Below are 16950 nucleotides of genomic sequence, written 5' to 3'. Positions count from 1 at the left end.
ACCACCATTAACAATCTCACCTATAAGCTTATTTTCCTTCACAAAACATCTGAATTCTGCCCCAGGAATTAATTCACACCATTTTCGGAGTACAAGCTATTGGAACAAAACAAAATTAGGAAAAAAGAAACTAGATAACTATCAATTGGCATAAAAGCACATATTTATAATATTAGCAGTACAGTAGAGTCTCACTTATCCAACACTCGCTTATCCAACATTCTGGATTATCCAACACATTTTTGTAGTCAATGTTTTCAATATATCATGATATTTTGGTGCTAAATTCGTAAATACAGTAATTACTACATAGCATTACTGTGTATTAAACTACTTTTTCTGTCAAATTTGTTGTTAAACATGTTTTGGTGCATAATTTGTAAAATCATAACCTAATTTGATGTGTAATAGGCTTTTCCTTAATCCCTCTTTATTATCCAACATATTCGCTTATCCAACGTTCTGCTGGCCCGTTTATGTTGGATAAGTGAGACTCTACTGTAGTTAGGTAATTATAGTTTTAAAAAAATGTTTGCTGGAAACAAAGTGGAACCTGCTTTAGTTCATATATTTAACTTTGCAAACTAGCTAAGTTGCTGAGTGAGAATGTCACTTTTCTGTGTGAAATATGTAACTAATATACAATGTTTTGCTAGCCTTCTTAAAGAATAAGATTTGCCTTGTTGTAGCAGGGTGGCAGTGTTCTGTTCCCTTAATATCCCATTTTATCAAGTACTCTGTTTCAATACTGCTCAACCAGATTGTTCTAAAAGTTTATACACAGTGCATACGGCCTATCATGCCAGTCACCTTGTCCCCCAGCAGCAGCAGTAGCTGCTATTTAGATGGACAGCAGTGACCATATAAAAGGCCAAACTTTTTCACGACATGCAGCACAAAATGAGGGAATATGTGTTATACACCGCTAAAAACTCACAAAATGTTTGCAACCCCTCTCCCCATTTGATTGTTCAAGCTCTGCTAAAGTGACAAGATAATTACTTACGGTAATCAGGGAGAGCTTATTCAAGGCAAATTCAAATGATGTTGAAGTGGTCCTTTGTGTTTTACTAATGGAGCGCTAGATATCAATAGCGCTATTTAGAGTAAAGACAGTGAACATAAAAGCAAAGCTTTTGGCTAGGACCCAAAGGCATTGTTCTGCTGGAAAACATATTTGCAGCCTCTTTGTGTACCCCAACACCTACTCCAGTGGGATTAAAAATCATCTAGAAAGAGTTTTTGGATAGCATAGAGGGCTTTAAGGTGGAGGGGCAGAGGATTTGGGGCGCACATGAGACAAATGTCGAAGTTCAACATGACTCTTACCTCATATTCAAAACTGGGGTCAGGAGAATCATCATTACAATGGACAAAACTGCAAGAGAAAGCACATGTGTTTTTCCCATTTGCTTATTTTTAAGGCAAGTAGCAAGGGCAACTAATATGAAAACCCTCACATTAACTAAGAAAGGCAAGATATGAACAATGATGAAACACACAGTAACTGCACAGTAAATCAGTTTAACACAGACTCCATTAAAATTAATCAAAGAGAAGACAACTCCACTATGCTCCAAGGCAGCATATTCCACTGCTGAACAGCTCTTACCATCAGGAACTTCATAATGCTCAGGTGGGATTTTTTTCCCCAGCAGCTTGAATCCATTGCTTCACGTTTTAGTCTCTAGAGTAAAGCTTCTTAAACTGTAGATCGCAACCCCATAAGAGTTCACATAACTAAAATGGGATTACAAACAATTTGGCAACAGTAAAAGATTTCTAAAGGCATCCAGTGGTTGTTTTATACATTTATATGAATCTCTTGGCAACAATGTGGAGGGTTTACAATGGAGTCTGCAGTAAATGCTTCAGCTCTACTTCATAAAAAGGGAAAATCAGACTTAACATAAAATCCCTTCGCAGACAAGCATTACTTTGGGTTGGGAAAATGAGGTTTCCTATTGGCTTTTCCTTTTCCCATCAATATAATGTTTTTCTAAGTATGATGGAGAGTTGGGTGGCTTTAAACCGACACTACAGCAGACTGCCTCCCGTGTTGATGCATACCTCCTTCTTTTGAGGTGTTTAAACAGACCTTGCATGGCTATCTATCAAGAGTGTGTATTTCTTTGAAGATAGTTCGGAAGCTTCAACTGGTTCGGAGATCTGCAGCCAGATTACTAACAGGAGCCCCGTACAAGGAGAGACCCACTCCCATGTTGCAGCAGCTCCACTGGTTGCTCATCTGCTTCTGGGCTAAATACAAAGTGTTGGTCATTTCCTTTAAAGTCCTAAACTGATCGGGTCCAAGCTACTTGACTGATCACATCTCCTCTTACAAACCAGTCCAGACCCTGCAGTCAGTGGACGAGGCCCTGCTCTCAATCCCACCCCCATCGCAAGTACAACCGGTGGGAACAAGAGAGATGGCCTTCTCCGTAGCCACTCCCCACTTCTGGAACTCTCTCCCTAAAGAAATAAGGCTGGCCTCTCCCTCCTCTCCTTCAAAAAACAACTAAAGACCTACTTCTGCTGATTAGCATATGGAGAGGAGGATGATTAATTAATGAGAGACCACTTCCAGGTCCTGATCAAGCCAGATTGCTGTATCTGGGCTTTGTTAGTCTATGTCAGCCCAATTTACCACCATAGGCTACATAATCCAACCCACACAACTGTGTTGAACGTCAGTTGGCTTTTGTAAATTACTGTGAAATTTTTTTTAGATTTTATGTCACTATATAATTCTTGTTTGATTCTGTCTGACTATATTGGTTTCATTTATCAATGTTATGTTCAATTCACTAATATTTGGTTTAGTGTGAGGTTTTTAACACTGTTTTCATATGTGGGGTCTTGTTGGGATTTGATGCGAATATCTATCTTTTTTATGACGGCATTGAATGTATGCTGTTGTTTGTTGGAATCTGCCCTGAGTCCCTTCGGGGAGAAAGGGTGGAATAGAAATAAAGTTTTATTTTATTATTATTATTATTATTATTATTATTATAAAAGAAGATTATAAAGACAGAGTACATGCCTGCGAAAGAAAGCAAGACACCAAATGGAAAAAAATTATTGATGGTATCTTCTTTTTCCCTATGAATGGTAGGCTGTGTTCTTGCCAAAGGCCCATCTATAGTCTTTAAGTATTATGTCTCCTTACTTCTCCTACTATACTAATTGATTACTAAGTTGGGACTCTCTCATGAACTGCAATTGGTATGGGGGTTGAAAAATGTTAATACAGTAGAGTCTCGCTTATCCAACGTAAACGGGCCGGCAGAACGTTGGCTAAGCGAATATGTTGGATAATAAGGAGAGATTAAGGAAAAGCCTATTAAACATTAAATTAGGTTATGATTTTACAAATTAAGCACCAAAACATCATGTTATACAACAAATTTGACAGAAAAAGTAGTTCAATATACAGTAATGCTATGTAGTAATTACTGTATTTACGAATTTAGCACCAAAATATCATGATGTATTGAAAACATTGACTACAAAAATGCGCTGGATAATCCAGAATGTTGGATAAGCGAGTGTTGGATAAATGAGACTCTACTGTATATGGAAACATGAGTGTCTTGTGTTGAGAGATTTGCACAACTTAATTGTTCAGGAAGGTGCAAAAGTATAGCAGAAGCAAATTGTTGTTATCTGCACTATACTGTTTTTTGTGCACATTCTTCTCCATTATTTGTGGGTTCCTTATCTTTTCAGTAGGAAGCTGCTGCTGTACTCAGGTTTCCATTTTGTCCATACTTCTTTCCTATTTGGGAAATGCCAATTATTTCATTCATCAACCAATTCTATGATTCTATGAATAGCCCACAGCCAATTGTCAGTCCGAATTAGAATAGGCCCACTGATGTCATGGGAATTTGGTAAGTCAGCATTTATGTAAGTGCTACTGATTCTGCTCCATTTGGAATAAACAACTGCATACAGGCTACTGTACAGAAGAAAGGGGATGCTGTGAACTGTTAACTTCGTACCCCAAGCAGAGAATATATGGCCCTACAGAGATTGATGTACTCGAGTCAATAAGTTCCAGGCAGTATGGTCAATGGAGGGGAATGGTGGAAGGTTTCATAAAATCAGAGTTCATTGAGTCCAACCATTTGCTCAGTGCAGGACCTCCAGCTAAAGCATCCCCAGCAGATACCTGTCCAAGTTGGGTTATCTTATGATATCTTACCCATAGGATGACCCATCAACTTTAATTGCTAAACTACTCTTACTGTCGAGCTTCATATGTTTGTTTCATAAGTTAGTTCCCTACATGAAGGGCCACTTGTTCCCCATACCTGCATTAATTGTATTTGTCTATGAGCAAAAATGTAGTGCGTTCCTATAAATGTTACCTTCTAATCAAGAATATTATTCTGTAATTTGGAAAAAAAGTTCAGTTTGAGGATAATTTAAAATACAGAATTATTATTTTTACCAGAAAGTAACATTAGATAAAGGTACTGGAGTTTGTGAATTTTTATTTGCAAATAGATATAAATAATACAAATAAGCAATGGAGAAGCTGTGCCCCCCATGTAGGACCCAAATTCCTTCATCCCTTAAAAAAACAAAAAAAACACAAAAAATCCTCTCACAATGAGGAGCCACCAAACTGTTCAAAACCCAGACATGCTCAACTTCAGCAAGACTGCTATATCATATGCCTTCAGACTCCTCAGGGACTATGAAAAGATTTGTAAAATTTCAAGCAGAAATAAGCGGACAAATTTATATTTGCACTGTTAATCAAAAGCAATTCCACAAGGAAAACGTAAGTTTTTTTTTTTAAACTGTGCTGAAGTCCTGATTAACAGATTACACATCCAGTAAGACAAAAGAAAAATAAGCCTGCTTTCTATGCCAGCTTGCCATTGCCATCTTCTGGCTGCTAATTGCAATGCAAACCAAGATACCTGGTTCGTCACCTAAAAAATCCTTCATACAAAGCAGCAGAATGAGAAAAAACTTTCCTCCTCTATCTTGAATACAACTTCTTTAACACCATGCATTTTAATTTAGATTGAATCTCAGCTTTCTTGATTTTTTTTGTTCATGAAGCTTCTGAGCATTTTGACATGAAAAGCCTGAGAACATTCCATTTCAACACTTCTTCAGCACAGCATCAGAACTTAATATCGAAAGATCCTCCCCTGAGACCAAAATTTGGGAAGTAGTTTGCTTTTAAATTATGCCTGACAGTAGCTTTCCAAAACCATGTCTGTAAAAAGGAACTCCTATTCTGTCATAGTGAGGGCTGCTGGGTTTGATGTCACTCAAAATCCACTCAGAATTCTTTCAAATCGATTCCCAAGTGTCTCTTGGAAATATGAATTCAAATTTTGAAGCAAATTGTTAAGGCATTCTTTTATTATTGCTGGCAATTATTCATTCATTCATTGCTATGCTATTTTCTTCTAAAAAGTTTGAAGTCTGTGAGAAACATGTCAGATCCTTATTCTCAATGCTTTCCACATAGAACACTATCTTTTTCTTCAATGCAGAAATTTGGAATTAGCATTGATTATTTTCCTCCATTTCCCTTGTATGGATGTGATGAATTTGTTCATTTTCAAAATAAAATCTCTGCCAAGTAACATAATTTGCAAAACTATTTCTGCTTATTTGAATAATCTGCCAGCAAACCGTTTTCATCATTCAAAAGTGATGAAACTTCCACTCGAAGTTCAAATAAACAAGACGTTTTCCTTGTAACAACCATTGTACTTCTATGTGTAATAACAATGACTTGTGTATACTTCCAATATTTTCACACAGCATTTTAAGCAGCCTATACTGCAAAGGTCATGCCTTAACAAAATTGATCATTTTGACTGCCTTGTTTACTACTTGCTGTAATAACGCTGGCATTTTTTGTTATTGTGAGGGAGCATTGCTGTAGTACACAATGATTACTTGTGCAGTTTTTTTTAAAACTTTCTTGATTCTTGTAACAATGCCAGAAACATCTGTGCAATTGTCCCACAGTATCGAGTTTTCATCAAGGAGGGGAAAATATTCACTACCGCTTGTAGAGAATGGAAGTAGCTTGAAGAACAGAATACATATCTTCAATAAAAGAACCTGAAAATTTGTACTGCGTAAACATCATTAACACAGCTAATCTGGCAACGTCCATGGATTCGTTCAGTTGTAATAAAAATTTTGTTGGACTGATACGGGGAATTATGGTATCTTTAACATCATTTGACAGATCGTGGATTCGATTACACGTAGTGTTATTTGATTAAGAAGATTAAGTCTGCAGAGTTTCTTGTCCATCATGCACTTCACTACCTTCAGTAATAGTGATTTTATAAGAGTTTCAGCAAGGGTATGAGGTTTACCAGCAAGAACTAGGCCATGACTAACTCTTCTGCCTTTCAAACACATTCACTGCCTGACTGAGTCACTGGCTCATTGGCTCCTCATCCCAACTCTGTGATCTCTGCTGGCAGTTTCTGAGATTGGAGCACTCGGCTTTTCTGTTTTTGTGACCTGCTCCTGCCAACTAATCTGCTCCGAGGAACAATCCAGGGCTAAGGTCCATTGGCACGTCCAGCAGCCTGCTTCATGGAGATGGGGAAAGGGGAGAGAAGGAGGAGGAAGTGGAGAAAGAGAAGGAGGAGGAGAAGGAAGAGGGATGCAGCCTGCCCGGAGAAAACTAGGAAGAGGAGGAAACAATATGGTGCCGCCTGATACTGAGCCCTTCACAATCACTTGCAGATCCCCAAGGGCTCCACGGAGCACAATTTGGGAAGCCCTGGTCTAACATCTCTAGAATCCAATCCAACAGAGCAAAACGTGCTCAAGGGCTTTTCAAAAATGACCATGTACAAGAAATGCTTTTAAAAATCAAACATCTCTTCAATGTATGAAAGTTGTGCACACACCATATAGCATATGATATGTATTGTTTTCTTATGCTACACAAGTTTCTGCATATCTAACCCAAGGCTGATACAGCAATGATAATTTAATTCAGTAGCAATGCACAATATAACCAACAATCCAGCAGTAATGGAAGAAAAAAGAGTGCATTTGTTCATTTCCAGTCCTATCCTTTTCACAATGAATAGGTAGCCTAGAAAAGTGACATCATCACCATCCTTTTCTATTAGCTTTCTGCTTCTTTGGAGCTGTTAAATTTATAGAACTTTCTCCATTAACAGAGCCTTAAGATTTTTCCCCTCCTGTTTAATAAAAATCTATAACCTTGTTCAACTAATGAAATAAACAAATGTACCCAATTTTCTCTCGCTCAGCACTTTCCTTCCATGTGACAATTTTCTAATTTTCTTTTACCAAGGGTTATGAAGCTTAATCAATATTTTAATTAATGAAGACAGACTCTATTTACTACAGACTCTGACTAGGCACATTCATATACATTTGATATTGTCATGAATAAAAAGAGATCCAATGCCCTGAGTGTAATTTCAGTGCTTTATATTTTCACCAGAATAACTGAGAAGGAAAGCTTTGCAAACTGTATCAGAAACATTCACTCATCGGTTCAGTTATCCCTCACATAACCAAGTTGTTCTATATATGGGTACCCCTTTTAAAGGTGCTTAAATATGATGTTTGTGATAAATAAATACATTCTGGATCCATAACTAAGGTCATCATCACCACTGTGGAAAACGAAAGAATGCACTTCATTGAAATGACAATAAGTATTTAATTAAAAATTATGAATAGTCAAAGGACACATAAAGAACTGTAGCATCTTTCCTCATCGGGAGCATTTAGACCATAACCCTTCCTGAACAGAGCAGACACCTAAGTAAATTAATCCCAGCATAGGGAAACAAATTGCCTTGGTAGGTGGTGGACTCTCTTAATTTGAAGATATTTGAACAAGAGTTGCATGCCCATCTAGTTGTATATTCCTACATTCAGAGAAGATAATTAAGAAGATTATTAAGAACTGTCTGAAGGTGAGATACAATGTTAGGAGTTCATATATAACGGCATAAATAAATGCTCCAGAAGAAAGAAAAGATACACAGTTGCCCAACTGGAAACCTACAATTGTGTCTTGTTTATTAATTCTAATAAGAGGGGTTGTTATAGTTCTGAAAAATGCTTTTAGTTATGCTATAACATTTTAGCATTCTAAGCTCATTTGAATCATATATTATAGATTAAAATAGGATACAATAGGACTGGCCCTCTTCTGTTTTTCTGGAATTTGATACTCAGAAATATATTGAAAAAGAGCCATTCTTTTTCCAGTGCCCATATCTATTATGAATAGAGAGCCCCTCAAAAACACAACAGCAAGTCCATACATGTTTTCTATAGCAAATGATACACAGAGCTGCAAAAAGAAAAATAAAAGAACAAATTGAAGTGAAAAAAATCTCATTGTTCTTCAAATACAACAACAAATCCAAATTTGAATCTAATGCAAACATCCAGGTTTTCAGGAATGGAAGTAATAGGAAGAAGAAACATGGAAATTCTGTATTAAAAAACATTTCATATTAAGATTTTGCCTAACTTAGGCCTGTAGCCAAAGTGGGACAGTTAAAGGTTCAATCCTCCCTCGCTAAAATGTTTCAGGCTAAAAAAAACCTGGTTTACTAACAAGTTGGTTAATCAGTTAAAATTCATGAGTAAACCATATTTTTTTAAAAAAAACAACAACCTTGAAACTTTTTTTGGGAGGTTGAACCCTTAACACCCCCCCCCACCCCCCGGTCTGGCTACAGGCCTGTCCTAACTGCCCTTTAAAAATAAGGCAGCCTGATACATTTATACTTACGGCTGAGTAAAATCTCGAGTAATGAAGTCTGAACTCTTGAAAAGTAGGAAGATGTCACTCAGGCATTTACATTTCAGTGAGCTATTCAGTGCTATCCAGTAGGCATCCTAAACAAAAAAAGGATTTCAGTCATAATTTAATGGGATGACCCACAATGCCATTACTCGACCAGCAAAAAACACTGAGAACATAGTCTGAAAAGTATATTGGATTTGGGTGGGAGGGACGTGGACAACGGATATTTTCCACTGACTGCACCTCTCAAGTTTTTGACATCTAAAGGGTGATAGCTCCACACTCTTAAGTTTCTACAGCAGTGGTGTTAAAAAGTGATACATAAATGTCAAAGGACAATTATGAAAGGAAAACTGAAGTATGGAGACTATGGCTTTCTGTGTTTCTGGCACAATATTTTAATGTACTTCTACATGTTTTTAATCCTACTATTGTTTCAATTTGTTCATTGCCTTGGAATTCTTGTGGGTTGGAAGGCAATATAGGAATACTTTAAATAAATAGCAATAAACAATAAACTTAGATGCTTTGGATTCACCTTGTATGCGCAGCATAATTATCTGTTCTGACTTAGACAGCAAAACGTCTTATAAGAGTCCTGAATGCTAACTGAAATACAATCCACGTTTTGCTTATTTACATCCATCATGAATGGCCAATTGAAAATGCAATATAGCTATGCATTCTTACTGAAAATTAAGGCCCATTGAGGTCAGTGGGGTTCTCAAGGAACTAAGTACTGGGCTGAAATCTCAATGTCAAAATAAGTACAATTCCTTTACCCAACTTACTCAACACCAAATATAGAATCTGTACTTTGCAACATTAACTTTCCCCATCAGGGAAACCATCGGAGCCCCTCTTAGACAATGGAGAGAGGCTCCTGTGAGGTTTTCAGTTCATGTGCCAGAATAATGTGGCTTTAAATAATAAACTATATAACTTGGTTGAAATCTGGGTATGTTGGAGAAACACATTTGCTGTTATGTTTGAGGCAGCAAAAGTATATTGGGCAGATTTTAGGAAATGTTCATTTAAAAGAGATAGGATCAACTAATAAGAAATAACATGTCAATGTAGGTTAGTCATTGAGCCTCTTTCCTATCATAAACATAGTTCCTCCCTTTCTTCTGAATTTCTTTCAGTGAGATAAGAACTGCCATTCTTTCTATGTGAAAATGAAATGCTGAAATGATTTCACCAAACTCATAGCTGAGGAATTGGCTGGTACACAATAGGTAATTTAAATAACTACCTTGAATCCCAATTTTGGGCGAAAAATGGGATGGTGACCACGGTGATTATGATGTAATTATTCTCTATCACTTTCCAAATGGCTCATAAAACTGATGTTTTACAAACTGCTTTTAGCTGATTGGGTGTTTAAATCCTGTTCTTACCCGTGGAGCACTCCAGTTGAGTTTAGGAAAAACACTGCCACCCAGTGAACTAATTGCTTCTTCAACTTTAAGTGCGAACTCAGGGAATTCTGGTGCCTATATAGACAACAATAGAGGAAAAGTTTGCAGAAGCAAAATCTAGCATAGACAGATTAGATCAAAAAACAACTTAACTGCCAAGGTTGCTGCGAATAAACCAATATTTACAATGATATTTGCAGTTTAGTTTCAATTCTGATAAACAATTAGGCAAGAAGTTAGAAAGCATAGGCAAGATGGTCCTGGACAAATTCCCTGCCACACTAGAAAACAAAACTAAAACACGTCTGAGAGATAATAATCTAACTTTAAAGACATGCTTTCATTGAGAGGTACCATCCTTTGAGTTCTTATAGTAAAAGCATTCATCTTAATGTTTAGATGTCTCTTTTCTTGTAATTTGAATTCATTGGTTTGTATTATAGGAGGATCAACACTTGGATGCTGAGGGAAGAAAGAGAGGAGGAAACTCTGCTCCTCTTATCTTAACTTGGGATGGCAGTGAAGACAATCGTAACCCCAAGTCGGGGAAAGTTATTTCATCTTCCACATGACATTTCTTGAGATATTCAGAATGGCTATCACGTCACCTCTCATGTCTTCTCTTCTCCTCCCCAAATTGATCATCTAGGGAATGATTTCCAGGTCTTTGATAATTTTGGTCACCTTTCTTTGGACATATGTAAGCTTCTCGATATCCTTCCTGAACTGTGATGCCCAGAAAAAGACACTGTATTTCAGCTGAGGTCTGGCCAGAACAGACTAGAAGGGCACCACTACTTCTCTTGATCTGGACACTATAATAAAGGTAAAGGGTTCCCCTGATGTTAAGTCCAGTCGTGTCTGACTCTGGGGGTTGGTGCTCATCTCCATTTCTAAGCCAAAGAGCTGCCGTTGTCTGTAAACACCTCCAAGGTCATGTGGCCGGCATGACTGCATGGAGCACCGTTACCTTCCCGCTGGAGCGGTACCTCTTGATCTACTCACATTTGTATGTTTTCAAACTGCTAGGTTGACAGAAGCTGGAACTAACAGCGGGCGCTCAATCCGCTCCCCAGATTCGAACCTACGACCTTTCGGTCTGCAAGTTCAGCAGCTCAGCGCTTTAACACACTGTGCCACTATGTCCAGATTTTCGGTGGCTTTTTTGGCCATAACATCAGATAGCTGACAATGTTTAGCTTATGGTCTATTAGGACCTCAAAACAAATCAAGATTGGAAGGGTAAAAAGTGGCTTATATTTAAGCCCTGGAGTTGCCTCTGCTAAAACATAAGTCAGGTTACAGTCTTAAGATGAAAAGTGAGAGAAGACTGAAGGAATTCATATTAATTTCTACCAGGATTTAATATGATTTCCTTTCTGCCATTTCAACATTTAGCCTTGGGGCAGTCTACCACATGACACATAGTGATGGTTACAAATGGTTTCACAATAGCTGTTTGCACCAATTGTCTCATGTAATTGATACTTTTATCTGTGGTTAGTATCTCAAAAATAACATGTATGAATGAGGCTTTATATAGTTCATTGAAAAGACTAGTTCTATTAAAGCACATGGCTAAAAAAAGTAAAATGGAATTGCACTGGATCATCAACACTGCCATAATGTATGAAAAGGGGAGTAATAATGTCTGACTACTGAAATAGTTTTCTTGACTAAGCATATAAAAGCATTTTACTCCAAGCATACAAAAAGGATTCATTTTCAAGTATGTAGATAAAAAAACTTGTTAAATTGGTTTAAAGGCAGTGCTATTAAATATGATCAGTTAGTTTGAACACACACTGCATTTTTATTTCATATTTAATTTTAAGAGAATTACTTTGATAAGCTATGATCTTTTCAATTTGTATCCAACTTCTAATTTAACAAAAGCTCATCCTGTCTAGTGAAGTCAGATAAAACTGAGTACTCCTGGTAAGTAAAGACCATATCTTTTTTCTGAATATTAACTTTATCTAATAATCACAACTCCTGAAAATATAAAATGTTAATTAAAAAAATAGCATTAAAAAAATAAAAGGAACCTTACCGTAAGTGTTGTAGTGTTCTCATCATCAGACCACTGAAGAAGGAAATAAAATAAAACAAGTTTCCCCTTTAAAAAGGTTTGTGCATGGGAGCAATTTAAGAGATGTTGGCAAAGTTATTTCTCATTACATGAGAAATACATGATAAAACTGGATTGGGAGAGATGGATGCTTTCTTCAGTCAATTTGCTCAATGCTCTCAACTATGACTATTATGGAAACCCTTGAACCTAATAAAAAAGGAAGGAAAGAGAAATAAAAAAGGTTCCAGAAGCAAAAGATGAGTGTTGCTTATGCCTTGGAAAGTGCCCCTTCCTCAAACACACTCTAAGCATATGAATCTTTTTGTATGGTTACAATTCTAAAAAAAGCTCAAATGAGATGTATAGGCTGTAAAAATTTTAACCACTTGGAAGGCTGAAAATAAGTGAAATCATAACAAGCAGAATGGGGAAAATATTTTTTTACATTCAGATGGGGTCCTAAATCATAGAATTGGAAGAGACCTTGTGGGCCATCCAGTCCAATCCCCACCAGGAAGCCAGAAAATTGCATTCAAAGCATCCCCAACAGATGGGAATCCAGCCTCTGCTTAAAAGCCTCCAAAGAAGGAGCCTCCACCACACTCTGGAGGAGAGTTCCACTGAAGAAAATCTTTCCTTGAGTGCTGCTATTTGCATTAGAGGAAAATCTCCATGTTACTTTTCCACCTCAATCCATTCCTAATAATTAGCATTCACTCATACTCAGCTGATATTACTCGTATTCTTATACGTATTAAATGCAAAGATTCATTAGCAGTTAATTCTGCTTTGGCCTTCAGGCAGAAACTCACAATGTGTAATAAGGTTCTGGCATTACAGGTTCTCATTCTAAGGCAACACTGTTATCATTTTGTGTCAGAAGAAAAACTAAAAGCAATTGTTAAATGCTCATCATAGAAAGAGATATGGCCACAAAAACCAATTTAAGGTCGAATATGACTTTCAGAAAGGAATCCCTAACATGGATAAAACTTAAAAAAAAACCCAACCTCCCTTATCAACTTTCTAGTGGAATGACTCTCTTTTGCTGATACAGCTATTTCCTCAAAGTCCTGATGACAACTGGATCTCTGAACCAGCACCATGCAAAGAAACCAGAGACAGAAGTAAAACAGGAGAGTCTGAGTGGTGCACAACACCATCTGTATGCAGCAGATAGTAGTGCCCTGTCTCCCAACTTACCAGCAAATTCAGTGCTGCAAGCCCTTTACCACTATCTATTCCATAACCAAGATACACCAACATGTAACTGAAGATCTGAGATTAAAGCTATCACGCTTTGTACAAACCTGGATTTCCTCAGTCTCATCTTCATTGTTGTCTCCTTGGAAACATGTGGGAGGATCTTCCCTAGAACAGAAGTGGGGAAAGTGAATTCAATTAATCAAAAATAACAAAAGCCTAAAATTTGAACATCTAAAAGGTTAACCTTGAGAATATTTTATTTCTGTGCCTATTAAAATGACAAAAGAGACCTAATAATGATCAACTTGAGCAACCTGGTATACTGAATATGTAAGTTCCTGCTCAAGAGTTTACTGGTTTGGTAATGAAAAAGTCATTTCCTTTACCAACAATCATGCTGATATAGGCTAACAAAATATTCTAATGGATCTACTCACCCCATTTCCTACTGGCTGTACAAAACCAAGATATGAATTCAATCACTTGACATGAATAGAGATGAGAAGGGGTTGCAGTCTTCAAAATATGATTGGAAAATGGACAACATTCATAACTGCCTTCCACCACCACCCCATAATGCATTCTGTTCACTGATTTCTAACCGGAAGAACATATCTGATAACCCAGGTTACCATGTAAAAAAACCCAAAATCATACGTCACAGTTTTCAAAACTAGTCATATTTGTGATTTTGGGGGGTATACTGTCATCCATACCCACCATAGAAAACAGCAGGAGGAAAATGGGTGCTACTACTTCTCAGAGATAGGTCTAAGTAAATCGTGTTTATTTTAAAGATCTACAAATCTTTAAACATCTGATATGCTTACCTGCCTGAAACTACCAAAGTCCCATCATCAAGCAAATAGTCTTTTACATTCTGTGGCAGTGGGATGATTATACTGAATGGGAGGGAAAGGAAACATGTAAATCTGAAGACACGGAAAAACAACTTTTCTATGCAACAATGTTTTGTTAGTGTAATTCAGTAATATTAAAATCATCACAGTTTAACACAAAAGCACTCCTTAAAGGAAAAGCAAAATCTTTTCATCAAACTATGCAAATAAATGTTGTACATCTAAAAGGAACACATATATCAAAGCCTTCCGGTAGATTTCAATGGCCAAGAGTAGTTCCAAATGATTTTTTTAACATTATTCCTCCATTGTGAAGGATGTCAGCTTTCATTTCTTTACATTGAGACAAAAATGAAAGTTATAATTCAATATTGCACTTTATTAATCCTTTAAATTGATCAATAGTGTTGTCCATGAAAAACACATACCTTATTCCCCGTATTTTGAAGTTGTACATTCATTTTAGAATGGGGAAGAAATACAAAATGTGAAAATACTAATAGATGACAATAAAAAGTAATTTAATCAATTGTTCTTATACTTATGGGAACCTCACACAAATGTATTATCTTCCATCTAAGCAATGCACATTTTGTTATTTTTAAAAATATTGCTCATAGATGTTAAGGTTTGATGGCTAGATGGAGAGTATGTGTGAGTGAATTGAAAACATACACTGCCCACTCTTTCTTCTCAGGCACTAGGGTGCAAGAAAAATAGATTATCCCTCACCTTCGGATGGTCTGACTCTTGAAGTCAGGATACCAGGAAGAGAACTGACATTTCAGCACCTGCTCCTTCTTCATTCCTTGCTACTTCCTCACGTTGCAAGATGTCAGGTCTGAAAAGGAAAACTGAAGGGTAATAGAATTACCAATTTTGCTTGTCAAGAATGGGAATAAGGAAATAAGGAAAGAACACAGAAGGGTAGGCATTATCATAAAACATCAGAACTTTGTGTATTCTGATAAGAGTTCCAGCACCTGTTGTATTTAGTGGGAAACATAGGCCTCTTCTAAACTGCCCTATATCTCAGGATCTAATCCCAGATTATCTGCTTTAAACTGGATTATATGTGTCTCCACTGCCAGATAATCTGGGATAAGCAGATAAACTGGGATCAGATCCTGGGATATAGGGGCAGTGTGGAAGGGGCCTCAATGTAGTCTGAGGCCCCTTTCACACAGCTGTATAAAATCCACATTATCTATTTTGAACTGGATTATATTGACGTGAGATAAGCCAGTTCAAAGCAAATAATGTGTATTTCCTGATTTGATAATCTGGATTATATGGCTGTGTGGAAGGGCCCTTAGAAAATGCACAATTGTGACAAAGTAGCTCTGAAGCCCCTTCTACACTGCCATATAAAATCCACATTATCTGCTTTGAACTGGATTATATGGCTGTGTGGAAGGTACCTTAGATAGTTCACTTCAAATCAGATAATGTGGAATTTCTGCTTTGATAACTTGGATTATCTGTCAGTGTAGAAGGAGTACGACTTGGACAGGAAGGCCTTCCTGACCGATCACTCCAATAAATCTCCCATTTGTATGGATAATAACAATTTATCATTATTTATTTATTTATTTATTTATTAGCTACATTTATATCTCGCCCTTCTCACCCTGAAGGCGACTCAGGGCGGCTTACAAGCCATATGTATATACATTATATTATATTATTTGTATAGCACAATATAAGCATTATATATGACTATATTGCACTATAACATAAATTGTAATATTATTAGTAATACTACATATAATATAAATATACCATTATAATAGTGTATTATTATTATTATTATTATTATTATTATTATTATTATATATTATATATTATATTGTAATTGCTTTCTTAACTACAATATCCACCACCCCTCCACTCATGTATAATTTAAATCATCAGCATTGCATAATCAAAGAATTTGGAAAGTTAACCAAGGCCCCTTCTACAGTGCTATATAAAATCCAGATTATCTGCTATGACAGTGTAGACTCGAATAATGCCATATAATCCAGATTATCTGATTTGGATTATCTGTTTTGATAATCTGGATTGCATGGCAATGTAGAAGGGGCCCCAAAGATTCACTGTGCAAATAATAATTGCACCTAACTAATCCAAAGTAAGGCCCCTTCTACACTGCCATATAATCCAGAGTACCAAAGATGATGTCCCTGAATCTACTTGTCTAGTAACAATACACACTGGTACATATGTTAGGTAAAGACTTATTCCCATTGTAAGCAATTATCCCCACCATCTGATAGACTTTGGCGGTGTGCGCAGAGCTCCCTCTCTAGCCTTATTTTTTCTCTCTCCTTACCTGCCGTTCTCCTCTGCTTTCAACACAAATCTTCCTCACTTCCGGAATATGGTAGTGGTAGACGAACCAATGAAAATAGAGGGGGCGTGCTTATTCTTCTTTCTGATTGGGCAAAACCTTTACTGGCGTGCCTCTGGACCAATCGAAAGCAGCCTGCAATCGGACAGTGTGAGGCAGAGAATAGGCCTCACTCTGCTTGCGTGAGAAATAGGGCTCCCACCCGTTTTTCGGATGACGAACAGAGCAAA

General features: G+C 37.0%; 1 protein-coding gene across 3 annotated transcripts in view; it reads right to left on the bottom strand.

The window, feature by feature from the left end:
- cdc123 (cell division cycle 123) overlaps positions 1–16878 on the bottom strand; it is a 31599-nt gene extending 14721 nt beyond the window's left edge. The window contains exons 1-9 of one of the 3 annotated variants that reach the window (XM_062981785.1): positions 16703–16878; positions 15100–15221; positions 14338–14409; positions 13612–13672; positions 12281–12313; positions 10207–10302; positions 8792–8898; positions 1330–1378; positions 21–96 (exon numbers count right to left, since the gene is read on the bottom strand). In XM_062981785.1, coding sequence (XP_062837855.1) covers positions 21–96; positions 1330–1378; positions 8792–8898; positions 10207–10302; positions 12281–12313; positions 13612–13672; positions 14338–14409; positions 15100–15173 — 568 coding nt within the window. In that variant the 5' untranslated portion in view covers positions 15174–15221; positions 16703–16878. Of the gene's footprint in view, positions 1–20; positions 97–1329; positions 1379–8791; positions 8899–10206; positions 10303–12280; positions 12314–13611; positions 13673–14337; positions 14410–15099; positions 15222–16636; positions 16680–16702 lie in introns of those variants that run through there. The other 2 variants (XM_008118831.2, XM_062981786.1) reach the window with 2 other exon arrangements.
- Positions 16879–16950: the final 72 nt, after the last annotated feature.

Source organism: Anolis carolinensis, chromosome 5, assembly GCF_035594765.1.
Source record: "Anolis carolinensis isolate JA03-04 chromosome 5, rAnoCar3.1.pri, whole genome shotgun sequence".
Classification (NCBI taxonomy): Eukaryota; Metazoa; Chordata; class Lepidosauria; order Squamata; family Dactyloidae; genus Anolis; species Anolis carolinensis.
The sequence above is the reverse complement of the archived record's forward strand: the minus strand, read 5'-3'. Positions and strand labels throughout refer to the sequence as shown.